The sequence below is a fragment of the Ranitomeya imitator genome, chromosome 6 (assembly GCF_032444005.1).
Source record: "Ranitomeya imitator isolate aRanImi1 chromosome 6, aRanImi1.pri, whole genome shotgun sequence".
In the NCBI taxonomy this organism is placed as follows: Eukaryota; Metazoa; Chordata; class Amphibia; order Anura; family Dendrobatidae; genus Ranitomeya; species Ranitomeya imitator.
Window position 1 is genome coordinate 5,506,226 of NC_091287.1, and position 12,660 is coordinate 5,518,885.

The following is a 12,660-nucleotide window of genomic DNA, read 5'->3' on the forward strand; positions in this document are numbered from 1 at the left end:
CTGTGTCCCTCTCTATCTCTCTCTGTCCCTCTCTCTGTATCTCTTGCGCTCTCTCTGTGTGCCTCGCTCTCTATCTCTTGCTCTGTGTCCCTCTCTATCTCTCTCTGTCCTTCTCTCTGTATCTCTTGCACTCTCTCTGTGTGCCTCGCTCTCTATCTCTTGCTCTGTGTCCCTCTGTATCTCTCTGTCCTTCTCTCTGTATCTCTTGCGCTCTCTCTCTGTGTGCCTCGCTCTCTATCTCTTGTTCTGTGTCCCTCTCTATCTCTCTCTGTCCTTCTCTCTGTATCTCTTGCGCTCTCTCTCTGTGTGCCTCGCTCTCTATCTCTTGCTCTGTGTCCCTCTCTATCTCTCTCTGTCCCTCTCTCTGTATCTCTTGCGCTCTCTCTGTGTGCCTCGCTCTCTATCTCTTGCTCTGTGTCCCTCTCTATCTCTCTCTGTCCTTCTCTCTGTATCTCTTGCACTCTCTCTGTGTGCCTCGCTCTCTATCTCTTGCTCTGTGTCCCTCTGTATCTCTCTGTCCTTCTCTCTGTATCTCTTGCGCTCTCTCTCTGTGTGCCTCGCTCTCTATCTCTTGTTCTGTGTCCCTCTCTATTTCTCTCTGTCCTTCTCTCTGTATCTCTTGCGCTCTCTCTCTGTGTGCCTCGCTCTCTATCTCTCTCTCTGTGTCCCTCTCTATCTCTCTCTGTCCTTCTCTCTGTATCTCTTGCGCTCTCTCTCTGTGTGCCTCGCTCTCTATCTCTTGCTCTGTGTCCCTCTGTATCTCTCTGTCCTTCTCTCTGTATCTCTTGTGCGCTCTCTCTGTGTGCCTCGCTCTCTATCTCTCTCTCTGTGTCCCTCTCTATCTCTCTGTCCTTCTCTCTGTATCTCTTGCGCTCTTTCTCTGTGTGCCTCGCTCTCTATCTCTTGCTCTGTGTCCCTCTGTATCTCTCTGTCCTTCTCTCTGTATCTCTTGCGCTCTCTCTCTGTGTGCCTCGCTCTCTATCTCTTGTTCTGTGTCCCTCTCTATCTCTCTCTGTCCTTCTCTCTGTATCTCTTGCGCTCTCTCTCTGTGTGCCTCGCTCTCTATCTCTTGCTCTGTGTCCCTCTCTATCTATCTCTCTCTGTGTGCCTCGCTCTCTATCTCTTGCTCTGTGTCCCTCTCTATCTCTCTGTCCTTCTCTCTGTATCTCTTGCGCTCTTTCTCTGTGTGCCTCGCTCTCTATCTCTTGCTCTGTGTCCCTCTGTATCTCTCTGTCCTTCTCTCTGTATCTCTTGCGCTCTCTCTCTGTGTGCCTCGCTCTCTATCTCTTGTTCTGTGTCCCTCTCTATCTCTCTCTGTCCTTCTCTCTGTATCTCTTGCGCTCTCTCTCTGTGTGCCTCGCTCTCTATCTCTTGCTCTGTGTCCCTCTCTATCTATCTCTCTCTGTGTGCCTCGCTCTCTATCTCTTGCTCTGTGTCCCTCTCTATCTCTCTGTCCTTCTCTCTGTATCTCTTGCGCTCTCTCTCTGTGTGCCTCGCTCTCTATCTCTCTCTCTGTGTCCCTCTCTATCTCTCTCTGTCCTTCTCTCTGTATCTCTTGCTCTCTCTCTGTGTGCCTCGCTCTCTATCTCTTGCTCTGTGTCCCTCTGTATCTCTCTGTCCTTCTCTCTGTATCTCTTGCACTCTCTATGTGTGCCTCGCTCTCTATCTCTTGCTGTGTCCCTCTCTATCTCTCTCTGTCCCTCTCTCTGTATCTCTTGCACTCTCTCTGTGTGCCTCGCTCTCTATCTCTTGCTCTGTGTCCCTCTGTATCTCTCTGTCCTTCTCTCTGTATCTCTTGCACTCTCTCTGTGTGCCTCGCTCTCTATCTCTTGCTCTGTGTCCCTGTCTATCTCTCTCTGTCCCTCTCTCTGTATCTCTTGCGCTCTCTCTGTGTGCCTCGCTCTCTATCTCTTGCTCTGTGTCCCTCTCTATCTCTCTCTGTCCTTCTCTCTGTATCTCTTGCACTCTCTCTGTGTGCCTCGCTCTCTATCTCTTGCTCTGTGTCCCTCTCTATCTATCTCTCTGTCCTTCTCTCTGTATCTCTTGCACTCTCTCTGTGTGCCTCGCTGTCTATCTCTTGCTCTGTGTCCCTCTCTATCTCTCTCTGTCCTTCTCTCTGTATCTCTTGCACTCTCTCTGTGTGCCTCGCTCTCTATCTCTTGCTCTGTGTCCCTCTCTATCTCTCTCTTTCCTTCTCTCTGTATCTCTTGCACTCTCTCTGTGTGCCTCGCTCTCTATCTCTTGCTCTGTGTCCCTCTCTATCTCTCTCTTTCCTTCTCTCTGTATCTCTTGCACTCTCTCTGTGTGCCTCGCTCTCTATCTCTTGCTCTGTGTCCCTCTCTATCTCTCTCTGTCCCTCTCTCTGTATCTCTTGCACTCTCTCTGTGTGCCTCGCTCTCTATCTCTTGCTCTGTGTCCCTCTGTATCTCTCTGTCCTTCTCTCTGTATCTCTTGCACTCTCTCTGTGTGCCTCGCTCTCTATCTCTTGCTCTGTGTCCCTGTCTATCTCTCTCTGTCCCTCTCTCTGTATCTCTTGCGCTCTCTCTGTGTGCCTCGCTCTCTATCTCTTGCTCTGTGTCCCTCTCTATCTATCTATCTGTGTGCCTCGCTCTCTATCTCTTGCTCTGTGTCCCTCTCTATCTCTCTGTCCTTCTCTCTGTATCTCTTGCGCTCTCTCTCTGTGTGCCTCGCTCTCTATCTCTCTCTCTGTGTCCCTCTCTATCTCTCTCTGTCCTTCTCTCTGTATCTCTTGCGCTCTCTCTCTGTGTGCCTCGCTCTCTATCTCTTGCTCTGTGTCCCTCTGTATCTCTCTGTCCTTCTCTCTGTATCTCTTGTGCGCTCTCTCTGTGTGCCTCGCTCTCTATCTCTCTCTCTGTGTCCCTCTCTATCTCTCTGTCCTTCTCTCTGTATCTCTTGCGCTCTCTCTCTTTGTGCCTCGCTCTCTATCTCTTGCTCTGTGTCCCTCTGTATCTCTCTGTCCTTCTCTCTGTATCTCTTGCACTCTCTCTGTGTGCCTCGCTCTCTATCTCTTGCTCTGTGTCCCTCTCTATCTCTCTCTGTCCTTCTCTCTGTATCTCTTGCACTCTCTCTGTGTGCCTCGCTCTCTATCTCTTGCTCTGTGTCCCTCTCTATCTATCTCTCTGTCCTTCTCTCTGTATCTCTTGCCCTCTCTCTGTGTGCCTCGCTCTCTATCTCTTGCTCTGTGTCCCTCTCTATCTCTCTCTGTCCTTCTCTCTGTATCTCTTGCGCTCTCTCTGTGTGCCTCGCTCTCTATCTCTTGCTCTGTGTCCCTCTCTATCTCTCTCTGTCCTTCTCTCTGTATCTCTTGCACTCTCTCTGTGTGCCTTGCTCTCTATCTCTTGCTCTGTGTCCCTCTCTATCTCTCTCTGTCCCTCTCTCTGTATCTCTTGCGCTCTCTCTGTGTGCCTCGCTCTCTATCTCTTGCTCTGTGTCCCTCTCTATCTCTCTGTCCTTCTCTCTGTATCTCTTGCACTCTCTCTGTGTGCCTCGCTGTCTATCTCTTGCTCTGTGTCCCTCTCTATCTCTCTCTGTCCTTCTCTCTGTATCTCTTGCACTCTCTCTGTGTGCCTCGCTCTCTATCTCTTGCTCTGTGTCCCTCTCTATCTCTCTCTTTCCTTCTCTCTGTATCTCTTGCACTCTCTCTGTGTGCCTCGCTCTCTATCTCTTGCTCTGTGTCCCTCTCTATCTCTCTCTTTCCTTCTCTCTGTATCTCTTGCACTCTCTCTGTGTGCCTCGCTCTCTATCTCTTGCTCTGTGTCCCTCTCTATCTCTCTCTGTCCCTCTCTCTGTATCTCTTGCACTCTCTCTGTGTGCCTCGCTCTCTATCTCTTGCTCTGTGTCCCTCTGTATCTCTCTGTCCTTCTCTCTGTATCTCTTGCACTCTCTCTGTGTGCCTCGCTCTCTATCTCTTGCTCTGTGTCCCTGTCTATCTCTCTCTGTCCCTCTCTCTGTATCTCTTGCGCTCTCTCTGTGTGCCTCGCTCTCTATCTCTTGCTCTGTGTCCCTCTCTATCTCTCTTTCCTTCTCTCTGTATCTCTTGCACTCTCTCTGTGTGCCTCGCTCTCTATCTCTTGCTCTGTGTCCCTCTCTATCTCTCTCTGTCCTTCTCTCTGTATCTCTTGCACTCTCTCTGTGTGCCTCGCTCTCTATCTCTTGCTCTGTGTCCCTCTCTATCTATCTCTCTGTCCTTCTCTCTGTATCTCTTGCACTCTCTCTGTGTGCCTCGCTCTCTATCTCTTGCTCTGTGTCACTCTCTATCTCTCTTTCCTTCTCTCTGTATCTCTTGCACTCTCTCTGTGTGCCTCGCTCTCTATCTCTTGCTCTGTGTCCCTCTCTATCTCTCTCTGTCCTTCTCTCTGTATCTCTTGCACTCTCTCTGTGTGCCTCGCTCTCTATCTCTTGCTCTGTGTCCCTCTCTATCTATCTCTCTGTCCTTCTCTCTGTATCTCTTGCACTCTCTCTGTGTGCCTCGCTCTCTATCTCTTGCTCTGTGTCCCTCTCTATCTCTCTCTGTCCTTCTCTCTGTATCCCTTGCACTCTCTCTGTGTGCCTCGCTCTCTATCTCTTGCTCTGTGTCCCTCTCTATCTATCTCTCTGTCCTTCTCTCTGTATCTCTTGCACTCTCTCTGTGTGCCTCGCTCTCTATCTCTTGCTCTGTGTCCCTCTCTATCTATCTCTCTGTCCTTCTCTCTGTATCTCTTGCACTCTCTCTGTGTGCCTCGCTCTCTATCTCTTGCTCTGTGTCCCTCTCTATCTCTCTCTGTCCTTCTCTCTGTATCTCTTGCACTCTCTCTGTGTGCCTCGCTCTCTATCTCTTGCTCTGTGTCCCTCTCTATCTCTCTCTGTCCCTCTCTCTGTATCTCTTGCGCTCTCTCTGTGTGCCTCGCTCTTTATCTCTTGCTGTGTCCCTCTCTATCTCTCTCTTTCCTTCTCTCTGTATCTCTTGCACTCTCTCTGTGTGCCTCGCTCTCTATCTCTTGCTCTGTGTCCCTCTCTATCTCTCTGTCCTTCTCTCTGTATCTCTTGCACTCTCTCTGTGTGCCTCGCTCTCTATCTCTTGCTCTGTGTCCCTCTCTATCTCTCTCTGTCCCTCTCTCTGTATCTCTTGCGCTCTCTCTCTGTGTGCCTCGCTCTCTATCTCTTGCTCTGTGTCCCTCTCTATCTATCTCTCTGTCCTTCTCTCTGTATCTCTTGCACTCTCTCTGTGTGCCTCGCTCTCTATCTCTTGCTCTGTGTCCCTCTCTATCTCTCTCTGTCCTTCTCTCTGTATCTCTTGCGCTCTCTCTCTGTGTGCCTCGCTCTCTATCTCTTGCTCTGTGTCCCTCTCTATCTCTCTCTGTCCTTCTCTCTGTATCTCTTGCACTCTCTCTGTGTGCCTCGCTCTCTATCTCTTACTCTGTGTCCCTCTCTATCTATCTCTCTGTCCTTCTCTCTGTATCTCTTGCACTCTCTCTGTGTGCCTCGCTGTCTATCTCTTGCTCTGTGTCCCTCTCTATCTCTCTCTGTCCTTCTCTCTGTATCTCTTGCGCTCTCTCTGTGTGCCTCGCTCTCTATCTCTTGCTCTGTGTCCCTCTCTATCTCTCTCTGTCTTTCTCTCTGTATCTCTTGCGCTCTCTCTGTGTGCCTCGCTCTCTATCTCTTGCTCTGTGTCCCTCTCTATCTATCTCTCTGTCCTTCTCTCTGTATCTCTTGCACTCTCTCTGTGTGCCTCGCTCTCTATCTCTTGCTCTGTGTCCCTCTCTATCTCTCTCTGTCTCTCTCTCTGTATCTCTTGCGCTCTCTCTGTGTGCCTCGCTCTCTATCTCTTGCTCTGTGTCCCTCTCTATCTATCTCTCTGTCCTTCTCTCTGTATCTCTTGCACTCTGTCTGTGTGCCTCGCTCTCTATCTCTTGCTCTGTGTCCCTCTCTATCTCTCTGTCCTTCTCTCTGTATCTCTTGCACTCTCTCTGTGTGCCTCGCTCTCTATCTCTTGCTCTGTGTCCCTCTCTATCTCTCTCTGTCCCTCTCTCTGTATCTCTTGCGCTCTCTCTCTGTGTGCCTCGCTCTCTATCTCTTGCTCTGTGTCCCTCTCTATCTATCTCTCTGTCCTTCTCTCTGTATCTCTTGCACTCTCTCTGTGTGCCTCGCTCTCTATCTCTTGCTCTGTGTCCCTCTCTATCTCTCTCTGTCCTTCTCTCTGTATCTCTTGCGCTCTCTCTCTGTGTGCCTCGCTCTCTATCTCTTGCTCTGTGTCCCTCTCTATCTCTCTCTGTCCTTCTCTCTGTATCTCTTGCACTCTCTCTGTGTGCCTCGCTCTCTATCTCTTACTCTGTGTCCCTCTCTATCTATCTCTCTGTCCTTCTCTCTGTATCTCTTGCACTCTCTCTGTGTGCCTCGCTGTCTATCTCTTGCTCTGTGTCCCTCTCTATCTCTCTCTGTCCTTCTCTCTGTATCTCTTGCGCTCTCTCTGTGTGCCTCGCTCTCTATCTCTTGCTCTGTGTCCCTCTCTATCTCTCTCTGTCCTTCTCTCTGTATCTCTTGCGCTCTCTCTGTGTGCCTCGCTCTCTATCTCTTGCTCTGTGTCCCTCTCTATCTATCTCTCTGTCCTTCTCTCTGTATCTCTTGCACTCTCTCTGTGTGCCTCGCTCTCTATCTCTTGCTCTGTGTCCCTCTCTATCTCTCTCTGTCTCTCTCTCTGTATCTCTTGCGCTCTCTCTGTGTGCCTCGCTCTCTATCTCTTGCTCTGTGTCCCTCTCTATCTATCTCTCTGTCCTTCTCTCTGTATCTCTTGCACTCTGTCTGTGTGCCTCGCTCTCTATCTCTTGCTCTGTGTCCCTCTCTATATCTCTCTGTCCTTCTCTCTGTATCTCTTGCACTCTGTCTGTGTGCCTCGCTCTCTATCTCTTGCTCTGTGTCCCTCTCTATCTCTCTCTGTCCCTCTCTCTGTATCTCTTGCGCTCTCTCTGTGTGCCTCGCTCTCTATCTCTTGCTCTGTGTCCCTCTCTATCTATCTCTCTGTCCTTCTCTCTGTATCTCTTGCACTCTGTCTGTGTGCCTCGCTCTCTATCTCTTGCTCTGTGTCCCTCTCTATCTCTCTCTGTCCTTCTCTCTTTATCTCTTGCACTCTCTCTGTGTGCCTCGCTCTCTATCTCTTGCTCTGTGTCCCTCTCTATCTCTCTCTGTCCCTCTCTCTGTATCTCTTGCACTCTCTCTGTGTGCCTCGCTCTCTATCTCTTGCTCTGTGTCCCTCTCTATCTATCTCTCTGTCCTTCTCTCTGTATCTCTTGCACTCTCTCTGTGTGCCTCGCTCTCTATCTCTTGCTCTGTGTCCCTCTCTATCTCTCTCTGTCTCTCTCTCTGTATCTCTTGCGCTCTCTCTGTGTGCCTTGCTCTCTATCTCTTGCTCTGTGTCCCTCTCTATCTATCTCTCTGTCCTTCTCTCTGTATCTCTTGCACTCTGTCTGTGTGCCTCGCTCTCTATCTCTTGCTCTGTGTCCCTCTCTATCTATCTCTCTGTCCTTCTCTCTGTATCTCTTGCACTCTGTCTGTGTGCCTCGCTCTCTATCTCTTGCTCTGTGTCCCTCTCTATCTCTCTCTGTCCCTCTCTCTGTATCTCTTGCGCTCTCTCTCTGTGTGCCTCGCTTTCTTATATCCGTCAATCTTTTAACTATGCACAGAACAATCCATCAATATCGTCAGTGAGTTGAGTGATGTTGAGGTGACGGAGCCGGAGCCGGCGACATTTGAGTGTGTGACATCCATTGTGTCTGTGAAGCCTCCAAAGTGGCTCCTGGGAGGTGAAGTTCTGCAGGATGGAAAAGACGTCGGCATAGAACAGGAGGGGACGGTGCACAGGCTCACCCTGAGGAAGACGTCCCCGGAGATGAGCGGCGCCATCCAGTTTCATATTGGGAAATCCAAGTCAACAGCTAACTTGGTAGTGAAAGGTGAGTTTGAGTCACTCATCTCCTCTACCTGAGGGGGGCCTGTCTCCTCTGTCTGAGGGGCGTCCATCTTCTACATCTGAGGGGCATCTATCAATCTGAGGGGCATCCGTCTCTGCTGTCTGAGGGGGTCCGTCTCTTCTGCCTGAGTGGTGCCCATCTTCTCCATCTGAAGGGCACCTATCCATGTGGGGGGCGCCCGTCTCTTCTGCTTGAGGGGTGCCCGTCTTCTCCATCTGAGGGGCATCTATCAATCTGAGGGGCATCTGTCTCTGCTGTCTGAGTGGTGCCCATCTTCTCCATCTGAGGGGCACCTATCCATATGGGGGGCACCCGTCTCTTCTGCCTGAGGGGCGCCCATCTTCTCCATCTGAGGGGCATCTATCAATCTGAGGGGCATCTGTCTCTTCTGTCTGAGGGGTGCCAGTCTTCTCCATCTGAGGGGCACCTATCCATATGGGGGGCACCCGTCTCTTCTGCCTGAGGGGCGCCCATCTTCTCCATCTGAAGGGCATCTATCAATCTGAGGGGCATCTGTCTCTTCTGTCTGAGGGGTGCCAGTCTTCTCCATCTGAGGGGCACCTATCCATATGGGGGGTGCCCGTCTCTTCTGCCTGAGTGGTGCCCGTCTTCTCCATCTGAGGGGCACCTATCCATATGGGGGGGCGCCCATCTCTTCTGTCTGAGGGGTGCCAGTCTTCTCCATCTGAGGGGCACCTATCCATATGGGGGGGCGCCCATCTCTTCTGTCTGAGGGGTGCCAGTCTTCTCCATCTGAGGGGCATCTATCAATCTGAGGGGCATCTGTCTCTTCTGTCTGAGGGGTGCCAGTCTTCTCCATCTGAGGGGCACCTATCAATCTGAGGGGCATCCGTCTCTTCTCCCTGAGTGGCGCCCATCTTCTCCATCTGAAGGGCACCTATCCATGTGGGGGGCGCCCGTCTCTTCTGTCTGAGGGGTGCCCGTCTTCTCCATCTGAGGGGCATCTATCAATCTGAGGGGCATCCGTCTCTTCTCCCTGAGTGGCGCCCATCTTCTCCATCTGAAGGGCACCTATCCATGTGGGGGGCGCCCGTCTCTTCTGCTTGAGGGGTGCCCGTCTTCTCCATCTGAGGGGCATCTATCAATCTGAGGGGCATCCGTCTCTTCTCCCTGAGTGGTGCCCATCTTCTCCATCTGAAGGGCACCTATCCATGTGGGGGGCGCCCGTCTCTTCTGCTTGAGGGGTGCCCGTCTTCTCCATCTGAGGGGCATCTATCAATCTGAGGGGCATCCGTCTCTTCTCCCTGAGTGGTGCCCATCTTCTCCATCTGAGGGGCACCTATCCATATGGGGGGGCGCCCATCTCTTCTGTCTGAGGGGTGCCAGTCTTCTCCATCTGAGGGGCACCTATCCATATGGGGGGCACCCGTCTCTTCTGCCTGAGGGGCGCCCATCTTCTCCATCTGAGGGGCATCTATCAATCTGAGGGGCATCTGTCTCTTCTGTCTGAGGGGTGCCAGTCTTCTCCATCTGAGGGGCACCTATCCATATGGGGGGTGCCCGTCTCTTCTGCCTGAGTGGTGCCCGTCTTCTCCATCTGAGGGGCACCTATCCATATGGGGGGGCGCCCATCTCTTCTGTCTGAGGGGTGCCAGTCTTCTCCATCTGAGGGGCACCTATCCATATGGGGGGGCGCCCATCTCTTCTGTCTGAGGGGCGCCCATCTTCTCCATCTGAGGGGCATCTATCAATCTGAGGGGCATCTGTCTCTTCTGTCTGAGGGGTGCCAGTCTTCTCCATCTGAGGGGCACCTATCCATATGGGGGGTGCCCGTCTCTTCTGCCTGAGTGGTGCCCGTCTTCTCCATCTGAGGGGCACCTATCCATATGGGGGGGCGCCCATCTCTTCTGTCTGAGGGGTGCCAGTCTTCTCCATCTGAGGGGCACCTATCCATATGGGGGGGCGCCCATCTCTTCTGTCTGAGGGGTGCCAGTCTTCTCCATCTGAGGGGCACCTATCCATATGGGGGGGCGCCCATCTCTTCTGTCTGAGGGGTGCCAGTCTTCTCCATCTGAGGGGCACCTATCCATATGGGGGGTGCCCGTCTCTTCTGCCTGAGTGGTGCCCGTCTTCTCCATCTGAGGGGCACCTATCCATATGGGGGGGCGCCCATCTCTTCTGTCTGAGGGGTGCCAGTCTTCTCCATCTGAGGGGCACCTATCCATATGGGGGGGCGCCCATCTCTTCTGTCTGAGGGGTGCCAGTCTTCTCCATCTGAGGGGCACCTATCCATATGGGGGGGCGCCCATCTCTTCTGTCTGAGGGGTGCCAGTCTTCTCCATCTGAGGGGCACCTATCCATATGGGGGGGCGCCCATCTCTTCTGCTTGAGGGGTGCCAGTCTTCTCCATCTGAGGGGCACCTATCCATATGGGGGGCACCCGTCTCTTCTGCCCGAGTGGCACTGATTTACTCGCACCTTATTCCCAGGATCCTGACTTGTTCTTCTCCTCCAGAGATTGCAGTGCAGGTGACTCAGAAGCTGGAGGATAAGTCGGTCGTGGAGCGTCAGTCCGTCCTCTTCTCCTGTGGGTTCCGGCCTCCTCCTAAGTTTGTGGAGTGGTTCAAGGGGAAGGAGCTAATCGAAGCCTCAGACAGATGTAGAGTGAAACAGGAGCGCGGCACCGCAGAGCTGAGGATCGTGAAGGTGACTCCTGAGGATGGCGGCACGTACACGTGTAAAGGTGGGACAGCCCAGACTTCAGCCACCCTCACTGTACAAGGTAAGTACGGTAATAGATGAGGGGCGGTCGGAGTTCTGCGGTGGTCACTTCATTCTCTTCCCACAACGCTGCAGCTCGTGACGTGAAGGTGCTTAAGCCACTGACCAATGTGAAGGTGGAGGAGGAGAGCTGCGCTGTGTTCTCCTGTGAGCTCTCCCATGAGGACGAGGAGGTGGAATGGTTCCTGAATGACACACTGCTCTACACCAACAACTACAACGACATCCAGAAGGTCAGCGGCTGCCACACCCTCACCCTGAGACAAGTGGCCGCCCAGGACTCGGGCACGGTCAGCCTCAAGACCCAGAAAATCACACTCAGCGCAGAGCTGAAAGTCATAGGTAGGTGGATGGAAACCCAACAACAAAATGGACAACAGAGCTAAAAAAAATGTATACATGTATTCAGAATGTATTAAAAATAAATCAAATTAACAATAATAAATAACCAATGAATGGAGACACAAGAATATTAAGAGACACAATAGATAAGATAAACGGGCAACACACTAATGCCCCATCCAGGTGAAAAAATGTAGCCACTTAATAATGTAAATGCTCTGCATATATAGTTAATCTCAGAAAAATAAAAAATGATATAGAGGCTAGCAGTATTAAATATATAGGCTAAGAGTTCACAGAAACCAATTACAACCCTAATAACGGACCAAAATATCAATGAAGACAAAATGTACAGTACCAGCAATATAGTATCTGTGGTTCAACAGCGGGACCACAAAAATTGTACCAAGACAAGAAATAATTAATTAAAAATTGTAATAAATAATAATAGATGATATTTGTTGATACTAGATAGTTAATATATTGAATATAAAGTGCAAAGTCCAATATAAGTAACCCCAAAGAGTAAAGCCAGAGATAGCCAAATTCACATAGAATATATAGATGACCAATGCATCTAGAACCGATCTGGGTAAGTGAATCATATAATAAAGTGCAAAATACAATAAATTATAGGGAACAATATCCCCCAACCATAATGGTTGCTAAATTCAGTAAATACCTTAGGCTACCATAGGTTTCACACTTAAAAAGTAAGTCAGAGAAAGAAATCCTAATAGATGTATGCAAGAAAAAGAAAAATAGGAGGCCAAGAATGGTGAGGGAAAATGACTGGTACACATGAACAAACTTGCTCCTGGACGCGGGAGGGGAGCTCCGACGCGCGTTTCGCACACTTGCTTCCTCGGGGGGCATGGTGGAGGGAAAAAGGTGGGAAGAGGAAGGTGGAGATATGGGAGGAAAACATGGGGGAGGGATACAGCGGGAGATAGGAAGTGGAGAGAAGAAGGCGGAGGGAGAGAGACAGGTGTCGGGAGGAAGGCATGGGGAGCTGGTGAGAAGAAAGTGGAGGGGGAAGGCTGAGGGCAGGATGGCTGAGAAAGGAGGAAGTATAGGGAATGAAGGTGTAGGGTAAAAAGGCGGGAAGAGGAAAGTGGAGATGTGGGAGGTAGGAAAAAGGTAGAGGGGGATGGCTGAAGGCAGGAAGACTGAGGAAGGAGAAAGGTGAGAGAATGAAGGTGGAGGGAGGCAGGCGGAAAAGGAAGTTTGTGGAGCAAGGTAGAAGATGGAGGGAAAAAGTTGGCAAAAGGAAGATGGAGGTGTGGGAGGTAGGATAGAAGTGGAAGGCATGGGCAGAAAGCACAGGGAAGAAGCCGTGGGTAATGCAGAGGGAAGAAGTTGGACAGAGGACAGTAGGGGAATGGGCTGAAAAGTGGCAGGAGGAAGATGGAGGGGGAAAGCTTGAGGGGAGAAAGGCTGATAGGGAATAAGGCTGAGGGAGGTGAGGAAATGAAGGATGAAGAAGGCAGGCTGAAAAAGAAGGTTTGGAGAAAGGTGCAGCCAGGAAAGCGGAGGAGGGAGATGGAGTCAGGAAAGCAGGGGGAGGCAAAAGGAGGAAGGAAGGAAGAAAGATGGGGTGATGGGAATGGGA

The 12,660-nt window shown here is 51.2% G+C and overlaps 1 protein-coding gene across 1 annotated transcript in view; it reads left to right on the forward strand.

Moving 5' to 3' along the window:
* OBSCN (obscurin, cytoskeletal calmodulin and titin-interacting RhoGEF) overlaps window positions 1–12,660 on the forward strand; it is a 655,700-nt gene that overhangs the window by 163,712 nt on the left and 479,328 nt on the right. The window contains exons 27-29 of the mRNA XM_069730488.1: window positions 7,677–7,946; window positions 10,441–10,707; window positions 10,782–11,048. Of these exons, the coding sequence (XP_069586589.1) occupies window positions 7,677–7,946; window positions 10,441–10,707; window positions 10,782–11,048 (804 nt within the window). The remainder of the gene's footprint in view (window positions 1–7,676; window positions 7,947–10,440; window positions 10,708–10,781; window positions 11,049–12,660) is intronic.